The following is a 22662-nucleotide window of genomic DNA, read 5'->3' as shown; positions in this document are numbered from 1 at the left end:
AGCTTATGAATTCTTGAGTTGTGGCATGTGGGATATGGTTCCCCAACCAGGGATTGAACCCAAGGCCCCTGAACTGAGAAGTCCTTAAAACATTTTTATTACCTCAGCAGGAACCCTGTACTGCTCAGCCATCAGTCTCAGTCTCCATCTTCCTCCAGCTCTAGGCAAACATTAATCTACTTTCTGCCTCTATAGCTTTACCTTTTCTGGACATTGCATAGAAATGGAATCTACCACATGTAGTCCTCTGTGATGGGTGTCTTTTACTAAAGCAGAATCTTTTCAGGTTTCATCCACATGCATGAAAGGCTTTACACTCCATTAATCCGTTTAGTCTTTACAACAACCTGAGCAGTAAATACTGTTGTTCTCTTTTAATAGCTGAGTGGACTGGGGACGGATGCACAGTGAGTACAGAATAAGATTCAGGCCCAACAATCTGGACCCATACTGCTGCCTGAAGCCTCATTTCTAAGTCTTGCCTTTGCAATCTACCTCTTTATTGCCATGAAACCTTGTTCCCACAAGCCAAATATGATACACAAAGCAAATAAGAGCAGAACTGGGAGTCTAGACTCTCTCAGAGCCTCTCCCTAGTCAGCATTTGAGGCACTCCCGTGAAATCCTAGGACAGTGATTGAAAACCACTGCCTTAGGCCTAGTTTTCCTCAACTGTAAGATAGACACAGTGATGCTACCCTGCCTGCCCTCAGGGCTGGTGGACAGCAGTGTTATCAGAGGGCAGCAGGGCTCCAGGGAGCCTCCCTGCTGTCTTAGACCCCGTGGCAAGAGAGAGAAGCGTTGTATTCATCTAACACTGCAGGCTGGTTTGTACCTGGCCCAACCAGATTTCTTTTGGACTTTTGTGGCAGCCCTGGCTTCCCTGGTGGCTCAGTGGTAAAGAATCGGCCTACAAAGCAGGAGATGAGGGTTCAATCCCTGGGTTGGGAAGATCCCCTGGAGAAAGAAATGGCAGCCCACTCCAGTATTCATGCCTGGGAAATCCCCTGGACAGAGGAGCCTGGCAGGCTACAGTCCATGGAGTCATAGAGTCGAACATAACCAAACGACCCAGCCACAACAATCAGGTTTCTTTTAAGTCTGGAATAAGACCATTCTGTTCCTATCTTCAACAAGGCCAAGGAGTTGTTTTTTATCTGTTCCAGACTCTCTGGTTGTCCCTTGGCCTGGCCCCTGAAGAAAATTGCTAAAGTCATCCAGCTCATTTTGCGAGTCCTATTTGTCCTCTCCCCTGGGATCTCATACCACATCCTTAGTTTTAACATCATAGTCCTAAAAGGGCTAGGTATGACTCACTAAGATGTACTTTTGGGGGAAAATAAATGAGTAAATTGAGTTAGAAAACTTAGATGGCTCAAGAAAAAAAATCCTACACTGTACCAAAGTTGGCAGCAAATGTGGCTCTGAGATTCTCAGCAGCCAAGGCAAAGAGGGAAATGTAAGCAGTTAGATTATTTTTCAGTGTCCATAGGACTATAAACACGTATTTTCTTGAAAGAAGCAAAGCTTTTTCTGGCACTGAGAGCTGAGAAGAATTTCAGTTGGGACCTTGTAACAGACATGATGTATGCCACACAGTCAAAATTCTCAAGATCTCTTGACCTTGAGACCGTTATGTGGCCCTGCATGCAGGCTGATGGCAGAGCCCTAAAGCATAGGCTGGGAGTAGGGTGGGATAAGAAGGTCTGGGCAAGTGATTTTTCAAACACTGGATTTGATTTAAGAATAAAATTTAGCACGGGTCAGCAAACATTTTCTGCAAAGAACCAGAATAGCAAATATTTGAGTCATTGTGGGCCATGCAGTCTCTATGGAAAGTACTCAACTCTGCCTTTGTGGTGTGAGAGCAGTGCAGACAATGCACACATAAATGAGCAGGGCTGGGTTCCAATAAAACTTTATTTACAAAAGCAGGCCAGGGCCTGATTTGGCCTATGGGCCATTGGTTGCTGACCCAAGCTCTAGAGGAAATAAAAGGATATAGCCTCAAGACATTCAGCTATGGAAAGTATGTCTCTCCTAATTTAGCTTGTAATTAGAATCAAATGAAGGTTTCCATTATTCACTGGGGCAAGAAGGCAGAGTATGGATATTCTGTGCTCCTATCAGTGGACAGATCTGTATGCTTTGAAAGTCGCCCGGAGTGTAGAGGAGGAATCCTGAAATAAGAAAAAGTATCCAGCCTGGGCCTGTGGCTGAGGAGATGGCCACCTGGCAGATACCAGCAGGGTCATAGGAGGTAGCACCTGCAGGTTGAGATCGGAGAGTAGGGAACAGGCACGGTTTGGAGGATGGGCTGGATGAGCCAGCCAGCACAGTGTAAACAATGTTGATTTAGTCCCTTGATTCTCAGAATGTGATCCCTGCACAAGTTGTATCAGTATCCCCTAGGAATGGTTAAAAATGCAAATTCTCAAGCCCCTCCCCAGGCCTATTGATGGAAAAACTCAGGGAGTCTGGTCCCCAGTCTAAATTTTACCAGGCCTTTCAGGGCTTCTGCAGCAACCCCAGGGTTGAGAACTACTGAGGCCGCTGATCACAACCTCTGTGTTTCTCTTTTTGAGCAGGGAAAGATCCAGCGAATTCTCCAAAGCCTAGACCCAAGTCCTCTCTGACCACCAGTCTCATTCAGAAAGCCAGGAGCCAGAGCAACACCTTCCCGCTCTTCAGCGAAGGGCTCATGCGGAACCGAACTGCCCAGGAGAAAGCGCTGGCCTTGGAGCAGCAGGTTCTGATGCTCACCAAGGAGCTAAAGGCTCAAAAGGTGAGCTCTGGCCCCAGAGAGGCCCCAGGCTCTGGTGCTTTCCTCTGGGCCTGGTGCCACTGGACAAGGCAGATATGCGTTCGCTAGTCTAGGTCCTTAAACGGCCAGCTGCTGGTGGCTGGGAATGCTGTGCTGTTGATCAGTCAGGGACATGCTGTCACTCAGACCAGGTGACCGAAGGCCACCAAGGACAGGGTCTCTCAGGTCTCCCCTGGGAGACTGTGAAGAGGAATAGTGTTTTCAGGAGAGTGATCTGCATGCAAGGTCCTGGGAGGGGCCACCGAAGGAACTGGGGGATCTTTGAGCTGGTAGCTGGTAACTGGGTACAGATTTCTGAAGGACTGTCATGGGACAGAAAAAGCAGACAGGTCCCTGTGTGTGGCCCTAGGGCTAAGCACAGAGGACAGGGAGGAAGATTCAGGCGTTATAGAGAGAGAAGTTAATTCTAGCCGTTAAAAGAAAGAGCTACATGGTCATTGTAGAAAACAGGTCACACGCATACATAGACGTGCAAATCCTTCAAAAATCCTACCATCCAGAGAGTAAACCAGGTTCACATCTGGCAGTGACCTCGTGAAGTAGTCAGGGTCATCACGTGGCAGAGCAGCGATAGGGGATGCAGCAGGGGCAGTAGGCTCTCTTTAGCACAATAAGAGTGATTACACCAGCACAGTTGTTACCAAAAATCCTGAGCTCAGGTCCCAGGCTCCTTTTCCTCTGAGAGGAATGCCTACCCTCTCATGCTTGAGCCTTGGCTAAGAAAACCCAACACGAAAGTTATTTTCAAACCCTGAGTCTCTTTCTGCTTTATTTCTGCTCTTGCTCCTGGGGAGGTCAAGAGTATACTGTATTTACTTCTAAATAGTCTCTCCTTTGTTTGTTTCTTCTTTTCCTTTCTGTTCTGTTTTTGGAGAACACAGTCCAGAAAAGCACTCTCCCTACCTTGTTTTTGCCCCTTCTCTGCCTTTCTCACCCCTCAACAGTTATTTTGGGAAACAGCAGAGCCTTCATACCTGGCAGGTCAGGGGTTACATTTAATGAAGCAGCAGGTGCTGAGAATCCTCAAAGGGGAAACTCATCCATTCCTGTGTTCTCCACTCATTTGTTTATTCACCCAGCCTTCTTTGGGGCCCTGTTACAGGTACATGGTGTTCTAGGCACTGGAGAACAGTGAGAAAAGACACAGCCCTTACAGCACCCAAATACATCCTTACAGCACAGGAAGTCTCCTCTGATGCCACCTAGCAGCCCAGCCATCACTCTTGCCTCCCGTCACCTTTGTGTTTCCATCGTGAGGGTGTGTTCCCATTGTGAGTGTCGTGAGGCCGCTCCTGAGAACCAAGGGCATTAAACTGAGCTGTAGCAGTTCCCTGATTCCTGGACCAGGACAGCTGAAGTCCCAAACCTGACCTGGAGAAGAAGAGAAAATGTAGAATGCAGACACTTCCTCTTCTTTCTGTGCATCTTCTCCTTTCTTTCTAGGAAGTGTGGGTGGCCTTTCCTCTTAGGGTGTTAGTTATTGTCAAGTGAAGTGAAGAAGCCCTGAGAGACCTAGTGGTCCTGCAACCCTGGAGGATTCTTCGTTCTTCAGTAAATGAGGCAAGCTCTTGGACGTTAGTAAGGGCCGCCCAGGCTGTTGACAGCTCCCCTACAGTCAGCCTGAAAACATCAGGGAGAAGTTGTTCAAGCATTAGAGAATCTGAACTTTCTTATTTGTGCACTTCCCTGGGACAGAGAGTGGGAAGAGACTGTTTGGGGACTGAGCTTTTGCCTCAGGGAGTGAGTGAATTGCATGCTCTCTGACCCATCTCCCAAATGCACTTCAGTCTAGTGAGTAATTCAACGCACAGGCCTTTAAATAAGACGGTCCTGGCCCTGAGCAAGTTCCCTAACCTCTCTCAGCCTCTGCTTCCTCCTCTGTAAATGGAGCTATCATCATGTTTTACTGAAAAGGCCTGTGTCAAGACTCACAAAACCCAGTACCTGGCACTCAGCAGCTGCCCCAAACGTGCAGGTGTGGTCATTTTGGCTGTGACTTCGGCTGTAACCCTGCCCTCCCTGTTGACTCCTTCCTGCACACACCCCGAGGGCCTCTGGGAATTCTACTTGTGGGACAGAGGCTGTCCTTACCTTTATTCCACATTTGGAACGAGGATCCCAGTTTTACCAACTCCGGGGTTTTGCCTTCAACCCAAATACCAAACCAAAGAGAGGAAGGAGAAGAGGTAGACTCTTGACCCAGAGATGAGACAGAGGAGGCTGGCACCATCTTGGGGTGCCCAGTGGTACCCCAGGCACTCAGAAATGCTGGTCAGAGAGCAACTCTCCGTCTGAGACCATCTAAGTCTAGTTCTTCATCTGCAGAAAGAGTCCACTGGACTTCCTGGGCCTGGCGCTATAACCCACTTTTGTCTCTTCAGTGGGAAGATACCACCTTCCTGCCTTAGGCTGTAAAAGGACCCAGGAACTGGGGATCTTGTCCTGGCTCAGTCAGCCAGGCAGATACTGCCAGTAGCTTTAGTGATTGTTAAAGAGTTTGTATCTCAAGCTCTGTTGGCTGCTCTAGAGGGCACAGAGGTACTTTGGGGACTTCACTGCCCGGTACATGGAGAAAATGTGAGCACAAGTCACTGCTGGTGTGCAGCATAGCCCCAGCATTGGGCTGGCTGGTGCCCTCCGTGCACTGTCTCCTTAACTTCCAGCAGTTATCCTCGCCTTTCCTGACAGACATCAAAGTCCTGGGAGGTTCTGCATGCCCATGACCTCCTGGGCACCAAACCAGGGATCCGGCTCTGGAGTCTGCTTCCAGAGCTTTTGCCCTTTTCACTGCTCCCTGTTCAAGGGGCTCAGAGGAGGTGGGTAACTTGCTCACAGTCACACAGCTGGAAGAGCCAGGCCTTGGGCACTGGTATCCTTCCCCAAGTCCAGGACTCCTCACAGCCCAGCCGCCTCCTCTATAGTCTCACAGGATAGCCCCATGTCAGTCACAAGCACTGCAACTGCTCTTCAGGAGAAATGAATGCACTTCCTGTGATTCCAATACCCATGAGGCCATTACCCATCCTAGGCCCCTGCAGTGCTGGCCCCAGAGGAGATCTGGACTCTGGGAGGTGTCCAGAGTTTACCAGGCAGCTTTGGCCTGGTGAATCAGGCTTTTAGAGTCGACAGCCTTGCACCCAACCTGAAGGCTGTCTGCTCCAGCAGATGGAAGGCTGGCCTTTGTGGTAATGTTGGCCATATGTTGGCTCCTAGGCAGGATGAACTCCTCCTGGGCCCTGCCTGGGGCCAGCTTAGCGCACTCAGAATTATTTGATGAAGGCATGTAACTCATTTAGGAAACTTGGTTGGAGCAAAGTACAACCTCTCACTTCCCAGAACTGCAGTCAGAGACTTAAGAATACAGGTCCTGGGGTCACAGAGGGAGGGTTGAGAGGGCCCCTTCACCTCTGAGAGATTGAGAGGGGCATTTCAGCATGGGGAAGGACGCTTGCCACACTTTCTCTCTCATCCTTTTGGTGCCTCTTGGTGGCATAGGATCGTTATCTATTTTACACACGAGAAAGCTGAGATTCTGTTTTCTGAAACACCCACTTTAGGTCCACCTTCGTGGATCTGGAATGGGAACTGAGGCCTCTGTAGCTCTAACCTAGTGTTCCTTCACCTGCTCACAGCTGGCCCTGAGCCCCTCATGGGTAAGACGATGCCCAGTCCAGTGCTCTTCCCACAAGCACTGTTGGACCCACCCACCTTGAGTTTAGTGAGTGATGAAGATATCGACTGGTTCATAAGATACTTACTAAAATGACAACTTATTACCCATTGTTAAAATCTAAGGTGGGCCAAACAATGACTCGATTAAGAAGTATTAAAAGTATCACTCAGCCAGCTCTTCTAAGCCTCGGTCCTAAGGCCTTGCTGGGGATTGTGGGAACTGGAAACAAGCCAGGTGTCCATCCTCGGGGATGGGATGAAGGGTATTGTGTGCTCCATACAAGGAATAATCTTGAACTGTTGCAGATGAGTGTTGTTCGATAATGACTGACCTGGAGAGCTGCTTTCACGTGTTGTAAGGACAAAAGCAGCTTCAAAATGGGATGTTCTGGCTCTTCTTTTTGATTTTAGTATTTCTATTTGATGTATATATGTGTTTTGGTGACTGCCTTATTTCACCTAGCATAAACTCCTCAAAGGTCATCCATGTTATAACATGTAATAGGATTTCCTTCCTTTTTGAGCCCAATAATATTCCATTGTATGCCACATTTCATTTATGCATGCACCATCAATAGACACTTGGATTGTTTCCACTTCTTGGGTTTTGTGAATAATGATGCTATGAATATGGGTTATTTCTAGTTTTAAAGAAGCATTTCTATGCAAAACCCATTAACTACACAATCTTAGGATTGGAGTTGGGAGCCCTCTGCTCTAGCTAGTTTCCCCACTCTTGGGGATCCACCAGGTCCCTTTAGTTCTCTGCTTTCTTGAGCTTCAGTCGCCCCGTGTGACAGTGGGGTGACTGGACCAGGTGGTCTCCCAGGGCCGTCCAGCCTCCAGGTTTCCCAAATCCATGATCCATTCCTGCTTCTCCTCTCACTTGCTGCTCTGGCTCCACTATCTCCGGGTCCCTTTCTTCCTGTCTCATTCTGGTGCCCAGATCCTGGGATGAGAGGACAGACTCCTGGCCTGGTGTTTTGGTCTTGGATTTTGAGAGCCAGATGTGGGAAGGGGAAGACAGCTGATGCAATGAAATGGGCCTCAGAGTTGACTCTGCCAAACCTGGGGGGCAGATACCCACCCAATTCTGAGGCTAGGACAAGTCCAAACAGTGGCCTGCATGGGGTTAATTCACCAGGCAGTTACCCAGGGTAGCCTCCAAATCTCAGCTGAAGCAGAAAATGGTCTAGGCTTCTCAGTTACCTGCAGCCACAGGAATGCTAATCTCTCTTTGCACAGCCCTGGGAAGCTGAGTTCTAAAAATTCCTAACATTCCGGTTTGGTTTGCAACCACCCCACCCACCTTCCCACCACACCCAGGACCTGCAGCTCCATACCTGTTCTTTCATTGCACTGACCTTTGCTTAAGCAGTTGACTCAGCCCCATCTGCAAAGTCTTCCCAATCCTCAGCCCCCTCCATCTGCCCCATGTCTCCCACCTGCTGCTTGACTGTCTCTGGCCCTCCTCATTCTTCGCGATCAGTTTAACCTGCTCCGCCTTTCTCTGAAGTGTACTGGTTGCCCCGCTCCCTGGCACACCTGCCTCCACCCCGGACGAAAGTCATTGCCCACTGCCCTGTGCCCCGACAGACACCCCTGCTTCCATCTCTCGCAGTAAATCACTCCACAGCAGTGGTTCACCTTTGCTCCCACCAGCCTCTGTGGCCGTTGAGGGTGGGAACGGTGACTGGTCCCTCTCTGGGTCCCAGGGCCCGACTTGAGGCCTGGCACGGAGTGAGCACTTGATACAGATTAGATGGATGGATAGAAGAGACAGAACCAGAGAAGGGACAGTCACTAGTACCAAGGTTTCAGAAGTTGTATGCTAACTTGGTCTTATCATTAGCTTCTCAAATGAAGTTATGATTTGAGGCAGTTCTCCTCCAAAATGGAATTGTTCTTAGCAAACCACCCTATCCAGCCAATCATTTATTTTAATGCTTTGGCATACGTACAGTTAATGGGTCTCCAGGGAACCACATTTTTCCAGAGGAGACTGGCATGGACCATGGCAGTGTGACCTAAAGACCCCACCTGCAGGTCTGAGGCTCACATGAGACTGACTGCTGAGCTGCCTGATTTCTGATATCCTGGTCCTGGCCCCAGATGAATTCATATCCCTGCTTTGGGGCAGAACAGGTCCCCAGTGCTGGGAAGGTTGGAAGCTCAAAGGCACAGGGAACCAAACCTTGAATGCTCAGTTCACTTGAATGAATCAGGTGGCCCTGCCAAGAACTAAATCAAGGTCTGTTGCTTCTGAACTCCCTGCTGGTTCCTTGAACCAGCCTCACAGGCATCGTTTGGTAGGCAGAGGTGTGGACACAGATGGATTGAATGAAGCCCCGGGTGTTGTGGCTTGGTGTGAGGATTGCCAGCGTGTTTTCTAATGCTGCCTCAACTAGATTGGTAGTAACTGCATGGATGCCATGTTCAGAAGGATTCTGAGGCCTCAGCTAGGGTTAGCAGGAAGGAATACTGAGATTGATTATTAACATCTGTCTTAGGAGTGAGAAGGAAGAGCCATACCTAACTGCCACAACGCTGCCACTCCACCTTCAACACTGACCAAGCACAGGCAGCTCAGTGGCTGAATGACTTGGGATTAAATTCCACTCTGCTGGGCCTCCGTTTGTTCATTTCTGAAACAGACATGTATTAGGGTATTGTGGCCTATAACATATTAGAAGTTAATTTCTCTCTGACATTGAAGAGCCCAGAGTGAAGTGCACAGTTCTGAGCTGGCAGGACAACTGTGTCATCTTCAACATGCAGGTTCTTCTTGTGAGCCCAGCATGGCTACTTCAGTTCTTGCCATTTCCCAGGCTGAAGGAAAGGGAACTGGGCCAGGGCAGTGTGTGTGCAGTGGTTTGGAAGGTGTGACCCAAAGGCTGCCCACAGCATTTCTCATATCCCATTTAGGCAGAATAATCACTTGGCCATATCTAGCTATGAGCTTGGCTGGGCGATGTAATCCTTTGCTGGGGATCCATGTGTCTAACTAAAAATCTCTCTTTTTTTTAATATTTATTAATTTTTTTGATGGCTTCCCTGGTGGCTCAGACGGTAAAGAATATGCCTTCAGTGTGGGAGACTTAGGTTTGATCCCTGGGCTGGGAAGATCACCTGGAGAAGGGAATGGCAACCCACTCCAGTATTCCTACCTGGGGTTGCAAAGAATCGGACATGACTGAGCATGCACACACACACACGTATGTTAATTTTTTTCACTTGGCTGCACCAGATCTTAGTTGCAGCTTGCAGGATCTTGGATTTTTGTTGTGGCTTGTTGAATCTTTAGCTGCAGCTTGCAGGACTCTAGTTCCCTGACCAGGGATCGAACCTGTGTTGGGAGCTCAGAGTCTTAGCCACTGCACTAGCAGGGAAGTCCCTAAAACTCTTTTAAACAGAAAGAGAGAATGTGGGTGCTAGAATGGGATATCCCAGGAGATGATGGTCTTCCCAGGTGGTTCTAGTGGTAAAGAACGCGCCTGCCAGTGCAGGAGACATAAAAGACACGGGTTCGATCTCTGTGTTGGGATGATATCCTGGAGGAGGGCACGGCAACCCACTCCAGTACTCTTACCTGGAGAATCCCATGGACCGAGGAGCCTGAAGGGCTACAGTCCAGAGGGTCGCACAGAGTCGGACACAACTGAAGCGACGTGGCATGCATGCGGGAGATGACGCCCACCACCTCCCAGGGCTTGTAGGAGAACTGATGACAGCATTTGCCTTGCCTCTGGCACCTCACAGGCCTTCCCCGAGTTCACTGGGCGCTTCTCCTTTCCCACACAGGAGCTGGTGAAGATCCTGCACAAGGCGCTGGAGGCAGCCCAGCAGGAGAAGAGGGTGTCCAGTGCGTACCTGGCAGCAGCCCAGGACAAGGACCGGCTGGAGCTGGTGCGTCACAAAGTGCGGCAGATTGCAGAGCTGGGCCGGCGGGTGGAGGCCCTGGAGCGGGAGCGGGAGAGCCTGGTGCAGACAGCAAGCCTGCGGGAGCAGGAGATACGGGAACTGCAGCAGCACGTGCAGCTGCTCCTGGACAAGAATCAGGCCAAGCAGCAGGTCATCTGCAAGCTCTCCGAGAAGGTCACCCAGGACTTCATGAAGGCCCCAGAGGAGGCCGACAGGGACTTCCTCAGCCAACAGGAGAAGATGGAGCACCTAAAGGTAGGTAGGGGCCCTGGGCCCTTGGGAGGACACCGATCTTGACCCCAGGGGTTTTCTAGGTAGAACTGGGATGATCCTTCAGTTCAGTTCAGTCGCTCAGTCGTGTCCGACTCTCCGCGACCCCATGAATCCTTAATACTAGGGAATTCATACTTGAAACAGATGTTGGTGGAAATGTTGCTGCACACTCCCTCACTTTCTTAACCAGAGGACCCAATGCAGCTTGACGTTTTCATGATACCCTAAGCTGAAAAGTGAATGTATCTGTAAATTATCAGAGTAGAAATGGAAAAGCCTAATAAGATGGAGTCAGAACTCCTAAGCACTCTGGGGCCGGCCTGGTCAGCTTCCTCCAGTGCCACATTGACGTCCTTGGAAGCCACCGAGGCGCCCAGTGGCCCTCTTCAGCAGTCCTGCACACAGGTGGTGACCTGTGCTGCTGTGACTCGGTCATGATGATGATAATAATCGGTACCCCTACATACAGATTGTTTATGGTGAGGCGTCCACTGTCCTAACTGCTCTTTCTACATCACTTCATTTAATCCTCGCTCCAGCCCTGGAAGGCAGCCACTTGCGTGCTCCCCACGTACAGATGAGGATGCCAGGGCTGTGAAAGGTGAAGTTGCTTGCCCAGGGCTGTGTGTGGAGGAAGTGAGGGGACTGGACCCGGGTTCCAGCTCCCTTCTCTGACCATTCTGTCTGCTTTGCTGCGTTCCCAGTGCTTCTAGCCACCACTGTCATCCCTTTCTCACCCTCGTGCAGGCCGTGGCTCTCACCCATCTCCCAGGGACCAGTTACCGCTCAGGAGGTGAGGACTTTATTATAGGTATGATGCCTGCCACAGGCTGCAACCTCCTCCCTGGAGGGTGGTGACAGGAGCTGGGGACAGCTGCTTTTAGCCCCCACCGTCCCTACAGGCAGCCATATAGCCCCATTCAGTCCTGCCCCAACCCTGGCACTCACAGCCACATAAATATACTTCGGATTACCATGGGAATCCCAAACTGCTATATCAAAGAACTGCTATTGGTGGGGGTCGGTGGGGGAGGGGCGGGTGGCAGGGTTAGGAAGAGGAAAGGAAAAAAGAAATAAAGAGATGCAGGAGCTTTTAAGAAACCAGTGGGTAGAAAAAAATAAAGTACAAATTCCAAAAAAATAAAAAATGCTAAAAAACAAAAAGAAACCAGTGGGCAGTGTGGTGCAATAGCCACTCCCCAAGCTCTGAAGTCAGGCAGACTGCCTCTTGCAAGTTATGTCGCCTTTATATGACACGGCCTAGCCAGTCTTATAGTTGTTAGAAGGATAAAAGATGACAAGAAACCCAAATTTCTTTCCCTTTCTTTTTCAGCAGGAAAAAGCACATAACTAGTTTCTGAACCTTTTCCCTTATTTGGTCTAAAATCAGAAATTCTTTTAAGTTCAAAAGGAAAACAAAATCTTTCAAATATAGATGCATCTAGGTTGTTCGAAAGCTCTGAAGTGAAAGTTACTCAGTCGTGTCCAACTCTTTTTGACTCCATGGACTATACAGTCCATGGAATTCTCCAGGCCAGAATATTGGAGTGGGTAGCCTTTCCCTTCTCCAGGGGATCTTCCCAACCCAGGGATCAAACCCAGGTCTCCCAAATCGCAAGTGGATTCTTTACCAGCTGAGCCATAAGGGAAGCCCTGAGTCCCTCACAAAGCGGTGCAAATTGCTTCCATCAGATTGCTTTCCTACTCTGCTCTGCCTGCTAAGTGTCTTTCTCCTTTCTGTGCCCGTTCTGCTGGAACCCACTGTTGAAGACCCAGTGAAGCAGCATGGGGGTGAGAGAAATGGACTTGCGCAAGCATGGACTCACCTAGGAGACTGAATGTGCCCCTGAATTTGCATGTCCAGAAATTTGTCAGTGAGCTCAGAGATGAAGAGACTCTGAGTGCGATTCACATCACGCATGCTTACATTGACGGCTGCTCCTCCAAGGTTGTTAGAAAGCCATCAGTCCTTCAGCTGACACTGTGGAGGTGTTCTGTGCTAGAAAAAGTTGTACGTACTAGACTCCCTTAATTTTAGCCTTTGGGTCTCTGATCCAGGAAAAAATAGATCCATCAAAACTCCACTGTCTGTAGGTTTGGGGACGGAACGTATTCACATTTCCTGCTTGTCCTTGTGGTTGAGGACACTCAACTTTGAGGAAATCCCCCCTTGTTGTCACAGCTGTCAGTGTGAGAACAGAATGACTGACCTCTTGAATATCAAAGCTTGGCTGGCAGGGTCAGCCATGTCCTGGAGAGGAGGAAGGACTGATCCAGGGTCACACAGCAGAAGTGACAGGGCTACAGCCAGACCCTGGGTCTCCCCATGTCCCATCTACTCCCTCCCCCACTAGCACCAGGGCTGGTCTACACACCGTTTTCCAAAGAGGATTCCCGGCTCCCTAGTCCCTGTGAGAGCAGGTGGGCAGACTCTTCTTCCCTGTCCCCTGTCTCCAGTTGTGTTTTCCTCATTTGCTTCCCTGGTGACAGTCACATGGCTTTTCTCTTCTCTGAGGTCTCTCTTTTTCCTTCCTACAGTTCTGAGCCAAGAAGAACACTCAGGGTAGGGCAGTGAGTGAACGGGAAGGCACTGCCTGAACGCCACCCCCGGACGCCACCAGGCCCACAGCTGCTCCACGGGGCATTCGTCCCTGCCCTCCTTGTCTGGGCTGCAAGCAGGGCACCCTGTGCAACACGTCCCAAGCCTTGGAGAGCCCCTGGACGTGAACTGGAGCTTCTGGGCTGGGAGGGATCTAATGGAGAGGGTCAGGATGGCCTGTCAGCCGTGCGCAAGTGACCCATCCCTGTTGTTGAAGTGCCACAGGCAAGGTGTGCTGTTCTTAATCAGGGCCTGAAAGAGATGGGTGGCATTTCAGGGGGGTCCGAGGAGCTCCAGTACCGTAGTCTTTTATGTCTCAGCACAGACAATAAGACGCAGAGTGATAGATAAGGAGTGACCTATTGAAATAGGACGTTTGTGAGGCTTACATGAGGCCAGGTGAGAGAGTGCCTTGCTCGAGAGCTTCCTGGGCTATGGTTTTATATTCAGAAGAAAAGTAGGGAGAGGGAGAAGACCTTCTTTGTCTTTCTTGAGTAGACATCACGCTTCCATCATTAGCTTCTCTCTGACCAGGGTAGTTTTCTTGTCCTTCCATGGTCAAGCTAGGTCCACAAATTATTGTTTTTTTATGTGTGCAGAGAATGTTTCCTAACTTACTGAGCTCACTAGGCAAGATGTGATCTCAGGCCACCATTGTTTTATTACCTGGGGGCATGTCTAGTGCTTCTATTGCATGGATTGGTTGCTAAGCAAGCCTGCTTGGTTTTGTGGTTAAGCAAACCTTCTTTTTCAAGTAATCATTAACTTACAAGGGTCTGCTATGATTTTTCTATTTATAATCCCCTCGTGGGATTTGCTATTTTTTTAATTTTATTTTTAATTGAAGGATGATTGTTTTACAATATTGATTTTATTTCTGCCATACATCAGTATGAATCAGTCAGAGATGTACATATGTCCCCTCCCTGTTAAAGCTCCCTCTCACCTCCCACCTCCCATCCTTTCCCACCCCTCTAGGTTGTTACAGAGCCCCGGTGTGAGTTCCCTGAGTTATGAATTATTTAATCGCCTACTTTGTCCCTTCGCTCTGCCCCTATCAGTGCTATCCAGTCACACCTGCAGCAGTCTCTCACACTCACCTGCAGCCAGCCCAGTACAATTTTTTGAATGCGAGAGAAAAGGATTGAGTTTCAGCTAGTAAATGCCCTGGAATCACGTGAGCATGTGTTGTCCACTGCTTCTGCAGAGTCCTTCCAAGCAGAATAAAGATGGAGCCATGGCTGTGGTGGCTGTGGTCGCTCTTTCAGGCTCCTGCTTGACCCTCCTCAGTGGGTGGTCAGCTTCTCCTTGCCCCAGGCAGGAGGATTCATGCTCCCTCCACTGGACAGCTTGCAAAAAGGAGAACTCTAGGCTTAGAGATAAGCCTCACAGATTTATTCATAAGAGAGACAAACCAAAAGCATCTAGGGCCCAAATGAAAAATCAACAACAGGAGAAGGATTATACCTAAGTTATGGTAAATTCACTTAATAGTCATCGGATGTCAAAATCATCTTTAGGAAGCTTCCATAGAAGCACAGAAAAATATCTACAAAGTGACACAAAGTAAAAAATTTTCACCCAAAATTGCTCAATATGATCACCAACATGTGATAAAATATGTTTATTTAAAAAACAAACACTACTGGAATGGTTGCTGTTTTGCTGTTTGTAGTCTCCAGCTGCCAAGTGAGTTTGTTGAAACTTGCCTCTTTTACAGAAGAGGAAACAGAGTCAGTGACTCAGTGGGCCTCCCATCCAGGAAATCAGAGCCAGGATTTGAACTCTAGGCTTAATGCTCTCTACCATATCACACTGGTATCAAGATTAGAGAAGGGGACTACCATTTTTTTTTTTTTCTTTCAGAGTTCCTTTTCTGTTTGCCAATATTGGGAATTATTGGGAATTTCTGAAAGAAGTGCTGGCAGCACATCTGAGAGTGAGGACCAGGGAGATGGTTCTGGTGCAGCCCATTAAGTGCTTTGCTCTCTTCTTCAGGATGACATGGAAGCATACCGGACCCAGAACCGCTTTCTCAACTCTGAGATCCACCAGGTCACAAAGATCTGGAGGAAGGTGGCTGAGAAGGAGAAGGCCCTCCTGATGAAGGTAAGGGCCAGGAGCCCAGGTCTGGCCATCTCTGTCTCCAGCCACCCCTCCAGTCCACTCACCCCCTCATCGCTGTCTCACTGTCTCCTCTTGACCCGACTGCTCGCCCTCTGGACTGTGCCCATCGTGAACCTCATCCACGTGTCAGAGATCTGTGCTCTGCTGACTGCTGCTTCTGATCACAGGGGTGAGAGGAAGAGGCAGGCAGCCACTGTTGTCCTTCCTTCCCACTTTGAAGCAAGCCCTGGCCCCCCTCTAAAGTAACTGCCCAGGGATTTAAAGGGCCAGCACCCTTCCCCCCCTACCCCCTGCCAACTTCATACTTCTCTTTTCCCCCTTTTGGGAGCCACGTATTAACTATATATTCCAAAACAACTGCAAGTGTGGGGGAAATTAGAAAGTGACCACACGTGCCCAGGGAAAGGCACAGAAAAGACCTAAGAATTTAAGTTTATACCTCAGGCTGTCTTTGAGGTATAAACAGTCAAAACAAAAACAGCAAACCCTAGAGTGAGAGGGAGAATCTGATTCCCAGAGTTACCACTGTCAGTTTTAATAATATAGTGGCTAGTTATTTTACAAGCAAAAGCGAGTTTATTCGGGACTAAGCAGAGGAATTACAACTTGGGATCCATGAACTGTGGTGAACCGCAGGCAAGTTCAAGGAACAGGGAAGGGAAACTTGCTTTTTATAGGGAAAAGGGAAGGGTTAGGAGGGACTGTGATAGCCAGAAAGTCCACTAGAGGAAACCAGGAGCCCCAGGTATGGAGGCTTCTCATTGGTTGGACTGCTGAAGTCTCTGCTTTTCCTGCTGGACAATGAAGTGGAGGCACCTTCCTATCAGAGATGTAGATGTACACTTCTTCCTGCTTGGTGCAATTAGTGTTGCAGGTGACAGGACCTGAGAGGTCCCCATACAGGCCTGACCAGACTCTTTTCTTCGCTGAGCTTTCTTTAATTAATTCCACCCCACCTTATTAGGTTCAGATGTTCCATTTTCAACAAAATATCACGAGGCATACAAAGAAGCAGGAAGATATGGGGGCGGGCAGATGGGGAATGTGTAGTGTGTGCCCCATGAGGTGGGAGAGAAGTGATTGCTGGAGGAACAGAAAAAGCCCCCCAGGTGACATTAGAAGGCACAAGGGCAGTGTCCAGAGCTCAACATCCATCCCGTGGGCACTGCTCGGGTGTACCCCCTACAGGGAGCTTGCTCTGGGCCAAGTGCCCTGCAAGGGCTTTAGATACCTTGGCTCATCTGAGTCACACAAGAATTCTGAGGCAGACTCTATTATCCCTAATGTTCAGATTAAAGCACAGAGAGATTAAGTAATTTTGCTGTAGGTCACCCAGCCTGTAGTGGCTGAACTAGGATGGGACTGCAGGCCTTGCAAGCGCCTGTGCTGCCCCTGCCCACCTCTCCCCTCTTGTTTCTGAATCTAGCTTCAGCCCTGGGTCTGGTTCTCTCGCCTGGAGCCCTTTCTGCCTTACTGTAAACTCTTGCATTTGGGGCTCGTCTCCTTTTCTTCATATGAATGGCTGGGGTGGGGGGGATGGGAGATGAGAGCTGGAAGAAGGGCTGGACTGCCTAAAGCTGTTCAGGCCTCTGGCCCAAGCCCAACCAGGTGGCCTGACCATCCCCCTCTTCTCCCTCCCACAGTGCGCCTACCTCCAAGCCCAGAACTGTCGGGTGGAGAGCAAGTACCTGACAGGGCTGCGGAGACTGCAAGAGGCCTTGGGGGTGGAGGCCAGCGAGTGCTCGGAGCTCCTGAAGCAACTCATCCAGGAGGCACTGCAGTGGGAAGCCAGCGAGGCCTCGGCTGACAGCATCGTGCTCAGCCCCAGCACCGTCAGGTGAGCCCTGAGCAGGGCTGGGTCTGCAGGCCCCAGGTGCTGCCAGCCACCCTGATGCCAGTGCTGCTGACCATGTGTGAGTGCTGCCCATCCCTTACCTCCTTGTACCTTCAGACGGATAATGGGATGAACCCCATTTTATAGCCAAGAGGCGCCGCAGGCACAGAGGCGGCAGGCCCCCTGGCCACACAGCACATTAGTGTAGTTGATATGGGCCTGCCTCCCGAGTTCTGTTTTTTTCCCGCTGCCCCAGACTGTCTCCCAGAGGTGTTTGTCAGAGAGGGGAGGAGGGGACACAAGCCACCTGCCTCCCCTGAGCCAAGCCTTTGCTGAGGACAGTAGACCTGGGCAGTTAAATAAAACAGAAGGAGCTGCGACTGGGGTCAAAGGTCCCTAGAGGCTGGGTGGTCCAGTGGCTGGCACCCAGGCTTTGGAGCTGGACTTGGCTTTCTCACTGTGTAACCTTGGACAAGTCACTTTACCTTTCTGAGCCTCCTACTCAGCCTCCCTAAGACGTAGGCTAAGATCACCAGCTTCGCAGGATCATGAGGATTAAATGAGACAGCACAGGCAGAGCACATAACAGGAGCAAATGAATCCTGACTGGTGAAAGGCTGTGTGGAATGGGTCTCCACTGCTTGGTCCTGCTTGTTGGTGGTGCTGCCTGCTCCCCATCTGGCCTTGGGCTTCCTGGCTGCAGAAGTGTGCCTGTCTAATGGTAATACAGGCCTCCTCGGACCTAAGGCTTCATGGAGTGATGAGTAATACTTATTGGCTTGGCTGCATCGGGTCTTAGTTGCAGCATGCAGGATCTCTGTTGCGTTATGCGGGATCTCACATTGTGTCGCACAGACTCTAGCTGTAGCGCACGTGCCCCGGAGCGCACAGGCTTCATTAGCCGCAGCGCATAGGCTTAGTTGTTCCACGGCCTGTGGGATCTTAGTTTCCCAAGCAGGGATTGAACCCTCGTCCCCTGCATTATACGGTAAGTTCTTAGCCACTGGACCACCAGGGAAGTCCTGAGGGTCCTTTATATTTGCACAGAATGAATGAGCATATCTCTCTTAGCACTTGCTATGTACCAGGCACTGTCTAGCCCCTAGCAGTTTACATCCAAGGATCTCACTGGGTCTTCATGAGGCAGTGCAGGAGCCCCTGTACCCACTGTACAGAGCAAACTGAGGTCCAAAGCACTGAAGTGACTGGCCTGGAGTTACAGGGCCAACCTGCGGTAAAGCCCCTCAGGCTCCCTGCCCAGGCCCCACCCTCTCCCCACTGCCCCTTATCTGGGGAAGGGCCTTGCAAAGTGTCGCTGACCCGGGCTTTTGCTGGCAGTGAGTATGACGAGTACGGCTTCCTGACGGTGCCCAACTACGAGGTGGAGGACCTGAGGCTGCTGGCCAAGATCCAGGCACTGGAAGTACACTCCCACCACCTGCTGGCCCACGAGGCTGTGGAGCGGCCACTGCGGGAGCGCTGGGCCACCCTGGGCGAGCTGGCCCCCTCAGCAGAACTCAAGCAGCTGCTGCGGGAGGGCGTGCCCCACGAGCACCGGCCGCGTGTCTGGAGGTGGCTGATCCGCCTCCGCGTCCGGCACGTGCAGGCGCCCGGCTGCTACCAGGCGCTGCTGAGCCGGGGCCAGGCCTGCAAGCACCCAGCTGCCCGCCAGATCGAGCTGGACCTGAACCGGACCTTCCCCAACAACAAGCACTTCACCTGTCCCACCTCCAGCTTCCCTGACAAGCTCCGCCGGGTGCTGCTGGCCTTCTCCTGGCAGAACCCCACCATTGGCTACTGCCAGGGCCTAAACAGGTAAGCTACACAGCCTGGATCTTCCAGGGCACCTCTCTGTCCCTTTGGAGCAACCGAAGAAGCCAGGGAGATAAACCAGATGGGCACGAGCAGGTGAAAGAACACATTGAAAACCAAGTTTGGCCAGAGCCCCAGGCTCCTCATCCCGTGCCCTCCCCTGTGCCATGCCCTCAGGGTGGCGCCGCTCCCACTGGGAGCACACGAGAGGGCCACTGGGGTCATGTGGCCCTCTGCTGGCTCATGTACTGCACAACTGCCTGGGTCAGGGATCATTGCTCTAAACAAAACCCACTCGGAGGAGCCCAAGGAAAAGAGAATTTGTAAATGTTACAGAGGAAGCTCCCGAAAGTCAGGAAAGGAAGTAGAGCTAGGGGGCAGATGGTCATTGCAAGCCGAGGCAACTGCTCTCTCTAGTGGGGCCATAGCACACAACAACCCCAGGGGGTGGCATCTGTGCCATATTCCAAGGAGATGCTGTTCCCTGAGACTGTACAGCCCTCCATGGAGGTCTCTGACCTCTCTCATGATACATGGCTGCTTCCTTCTCTCTCAGCAGACCAGCCTCACTGTCATTCTGTGGATATTTCCGGCCCATCAGGACTGTCAGAATAGAGACCTTAGCCCCTGGGTCAAGGCTTTCAGCAACCCACTTGTTGACACCCTCATGTCGCAGGCTTAAATTCCCAAAGGAATGAGTCTGGCCGAGCCTGGATTAATTTTTACTTCTGGTTCAGTAGCAGGAGACAAGGGATGGTAGGGCGGGGCTGGGATGGGGTGACTTGGTAGGGCTGGGACTCTGGCCCAACTCTGTCTTCAACATGTCCTTTCGCCTGCTTGTCCCCATCTGTTTGATCTCTCTGACTTCTTGGGAGGCACCAAAGAGTCAGAGAGGTGCCTTTCCAGTGCTGTGGAGAGCTCTCTAGGCTGCCCCCATAGAGGTGGGCTAGTCTCAAATATTTTCCAAAGCAAGTTTTGATTCAGCTTAATTTAAACACATATATACTCAGACAAAATTTACATAAACCATTCATATATAAGTTCTTTTTTCAGAATAGGAAGTATATGGCATTTACTTAGCACAGAATAAATATTCAATGTCCCTACTCAAATTGGAATGGTTCCCAAACGTAGCTGTTTTTAATACCTTTTTCCCAGCTCAAGTTGGCTGAAATTGAGCATTTATTGTTTAGTTGCTAAGTCATGTCCCACTCTTTGCGACCCAATGGACTGTAGCCCGCCAGGCTCCTCTGTCCATGGGATTTCCCAGGCAAGAATACTGGAATGGGTTGCCACTTCCTTTTCCATGGGATCTTCTTGACTCAGGAATCGAACCTGCATTGGCAGGCGAATTCTTTACTACTGAGCCATCAGGGAAGCCATATATATGTACAGTTTATGGGAATTCAGAGTTAACCATGAATAGTAATGCCTCTCAGTCTATGCCTCTTCGGAAACTCATTCAGATTTCACACTACTCTAACCATCTGCTATAAGGGATGTCCGTAGAAATTTATACACTTATTCATTCAGCAGCTGAGCAGAAACCTGCACACTTATCTGTTTGAACATGTTAAAATTCAGAAAGGACAAAACTTTTGAATCCTCTTTAAGATGAGATTTGAAGGGAACTGAAAGCTATGAGATTAGTATGAAGGATTTGTACATTTCATGCAAAGGTCAGGTAGGAGCTAAGACTTAATGAGAGCCTCCTGGATACCAGGTATATACCTGATGTCATCTAATCCTTAGGAAAGCCCTGAGAAGTGGGCATTGGTGCCCACATTGCCCAGCTGACACAAGAGAGTGTCTGAGAAGCTAAGGAACCTGACGTGGGTCTCACTATGCATAGGGGCTAAGCCAACTGCTAACCCTGTTCTCCAGCTCCCAGACCTGGTCCTTCCTACCATGTGCCCACACTCACAATGGGAGCTGTAGTGGAGAGTGTGCTGAGAGCACTCAGAAATTTTTTTTCCTGATCAGATAGAACTTTTTTGAGAGCAAGAATGGGGTTAGCCGCATATGAGTTTTAGAGTCTAATCTATGCTGAAGGAGCAAGGGGAAATTCCCAAGACAGTGTCTAGAGGTAAGCCTTATAGAAGGCTTGTAGAAGGAAAGAAGCTTCTCCTGGGGTGGAAAGAAGCGGCACAAACACTGCTGAGGGCTGCAGAGGAACATCTGAGGTATTTCTTTACTTCTCTCTTTGAATGCTGTATTTATTGGCATTTAGGCAGATAGTCATACTGTACAGTCCATGGGATCCCAAAGAGTCGGGCATAACTGAGCACGCCTGCACACACACACATACTTGTAATAGAGCCTGTTGAAATGTGGAAAGTGCACTGTATTCTTTCAAAGGCCCTTCAAACCCAGCCCCTTTCACTTGTCTGAGTGCTGCCGTCCAGTGGCAGCCATTAGAACTGAATGTTGGTGTCTCAAGAGGACAGAACATGCTTTTATGCAACAAACCGAGCCTGTTTAGAGCAAGACAGATATCATAGTAATGATTTAATGCTAATTCAGAGCAAAATTTTAAAATTCATTTCTAATATATAAGTAGAGTTATTTAAAGTATTAAAGAGTTTTTTCTTTCCCACATCACCCTCCTTTGCAGACCTTCTCAGGTTGAATGTATTCAGCTGGAGTCTGACTGTAGCCCCAAGAGGCTGATAGGCCCCTAGTGAGTGCCAGCAGCCTCTCATCACTGACCATTTTTCCCCCACTGGTTTCAAGTGTACAACTCAACGATCTGGAGTAAATTCACAGAGTTGTGTAGCTATCACCACAATTCAACTTCAGAGCATTTCCATCACCCCTAAAAGACATCTTGTACCAATTTGCAGTCACTCTCCATTCCCACTTGCAGCCCTGGACAACGACAAATCTTCCTTCTGTTTCTGTGAGTGCTTTTGTTGTGGACATTTCATATGCCAGTCATATGATGTGTGGTCATTTGCATCAAACTTCTTCCTCTGAGCATGTTCTTGAGGTTCATCCTTGTCATAGCATATGTTTTGTTCTTTTTTTACCGAGCTACATTCCACTACATGGATGTGCCATACTTTGAGTATCCACTAACCAGCTGATGGGCATTTGGATTGTTTCTACCTTTTGGCTATTATGAACAATGCCATGAACATTCCTGGGCAATGTATTCTCAGATTCACCCCGGGGACTTCCCTGGCGATCCAGTGGTTAAGACTCTGCTTCCACTGCAGGGGACACAGGTTCAATCCCTGGTCAGGAACTAAGATCCTGAATGCTGTTTGGCACAGCCAAAAAGAAAAAAAAAGGATTCACCCTGGATGAAATCTGCCAGGGAAGGAGAGAAAATAGTGCTTCTTCCAGGCAGACATCCCTGCACAGCACTGTGGGGTTTTCTTCTTTTTTATCCATGATCTCTAGAGCCTCGTGATAACTCGGGGAGAGGGGGAGCAAAGGAGGAAGAGAACTTTTGAGTACTGAGCACCTGGTAGGTCCCAGACAGTGAGCAAATGCTGTGTCTGCCTCCTTCATGTCTCACAGGTATGGGAGGGGGATATTGTTAACCCCACTTGACAGGTAATGAGAGTGGGCTGAGAGAGATGAACAAGCTTGCCA

General features: G+C 49.7%; 1 protein-coding gene across 2 annotated transcripts in view; it reads left to right on the top strand.

The window, feature by feature from the left end:
* TBC1D2 (TBC1 domain family member 2) overlaps positions 1-22662 on the top strand; it is a 41367-nt gene that overhangs the window by 13703 nt on the left and 5002 nt on the right. For both annotated transcript variants that reach the window (XM_055427125.2, XM_055427126.2), the window contains exons 5-9: positions 2589-2785; positions 10298-10672; positions 15288-15398; positions 17060-17253; positions 18589-19065. In XM_055427125.2, coding sequence (XP_055283100.2) covers positions 2589-2785; positions 10298-10672; positions 15288-15398; positions 17060-17253; positions 18589-19065 — 1354 coding nt within the window. The remainder of the gene's footprint in view (positions 1-2588; positions 2786-10297; positions 10673-15287; positions 15399-17059; positions 17254-18588; positions 19066-22662) is intronic.

This window comes from Moschus berezovskii, chromosome 7 (genome assembly GCF_049115385.1).
Source record: "Moschus berezovskii isolate FMDL1 chromosome 7, NW_MosBer_1.0, whole genome shotgun sequence".
NCBI classification, from domain to species: Eukaryota; Metazoa; Chordata; class Mammalia; order Artiodactyla; family Moschidae; genus Moschus; species Moschus berezovskii.
The sequence above is the reverse complement of the archived record's forward strand: the minus strand, read 5'-3'. Positions and strand labels throughout refer to the sequence as shown.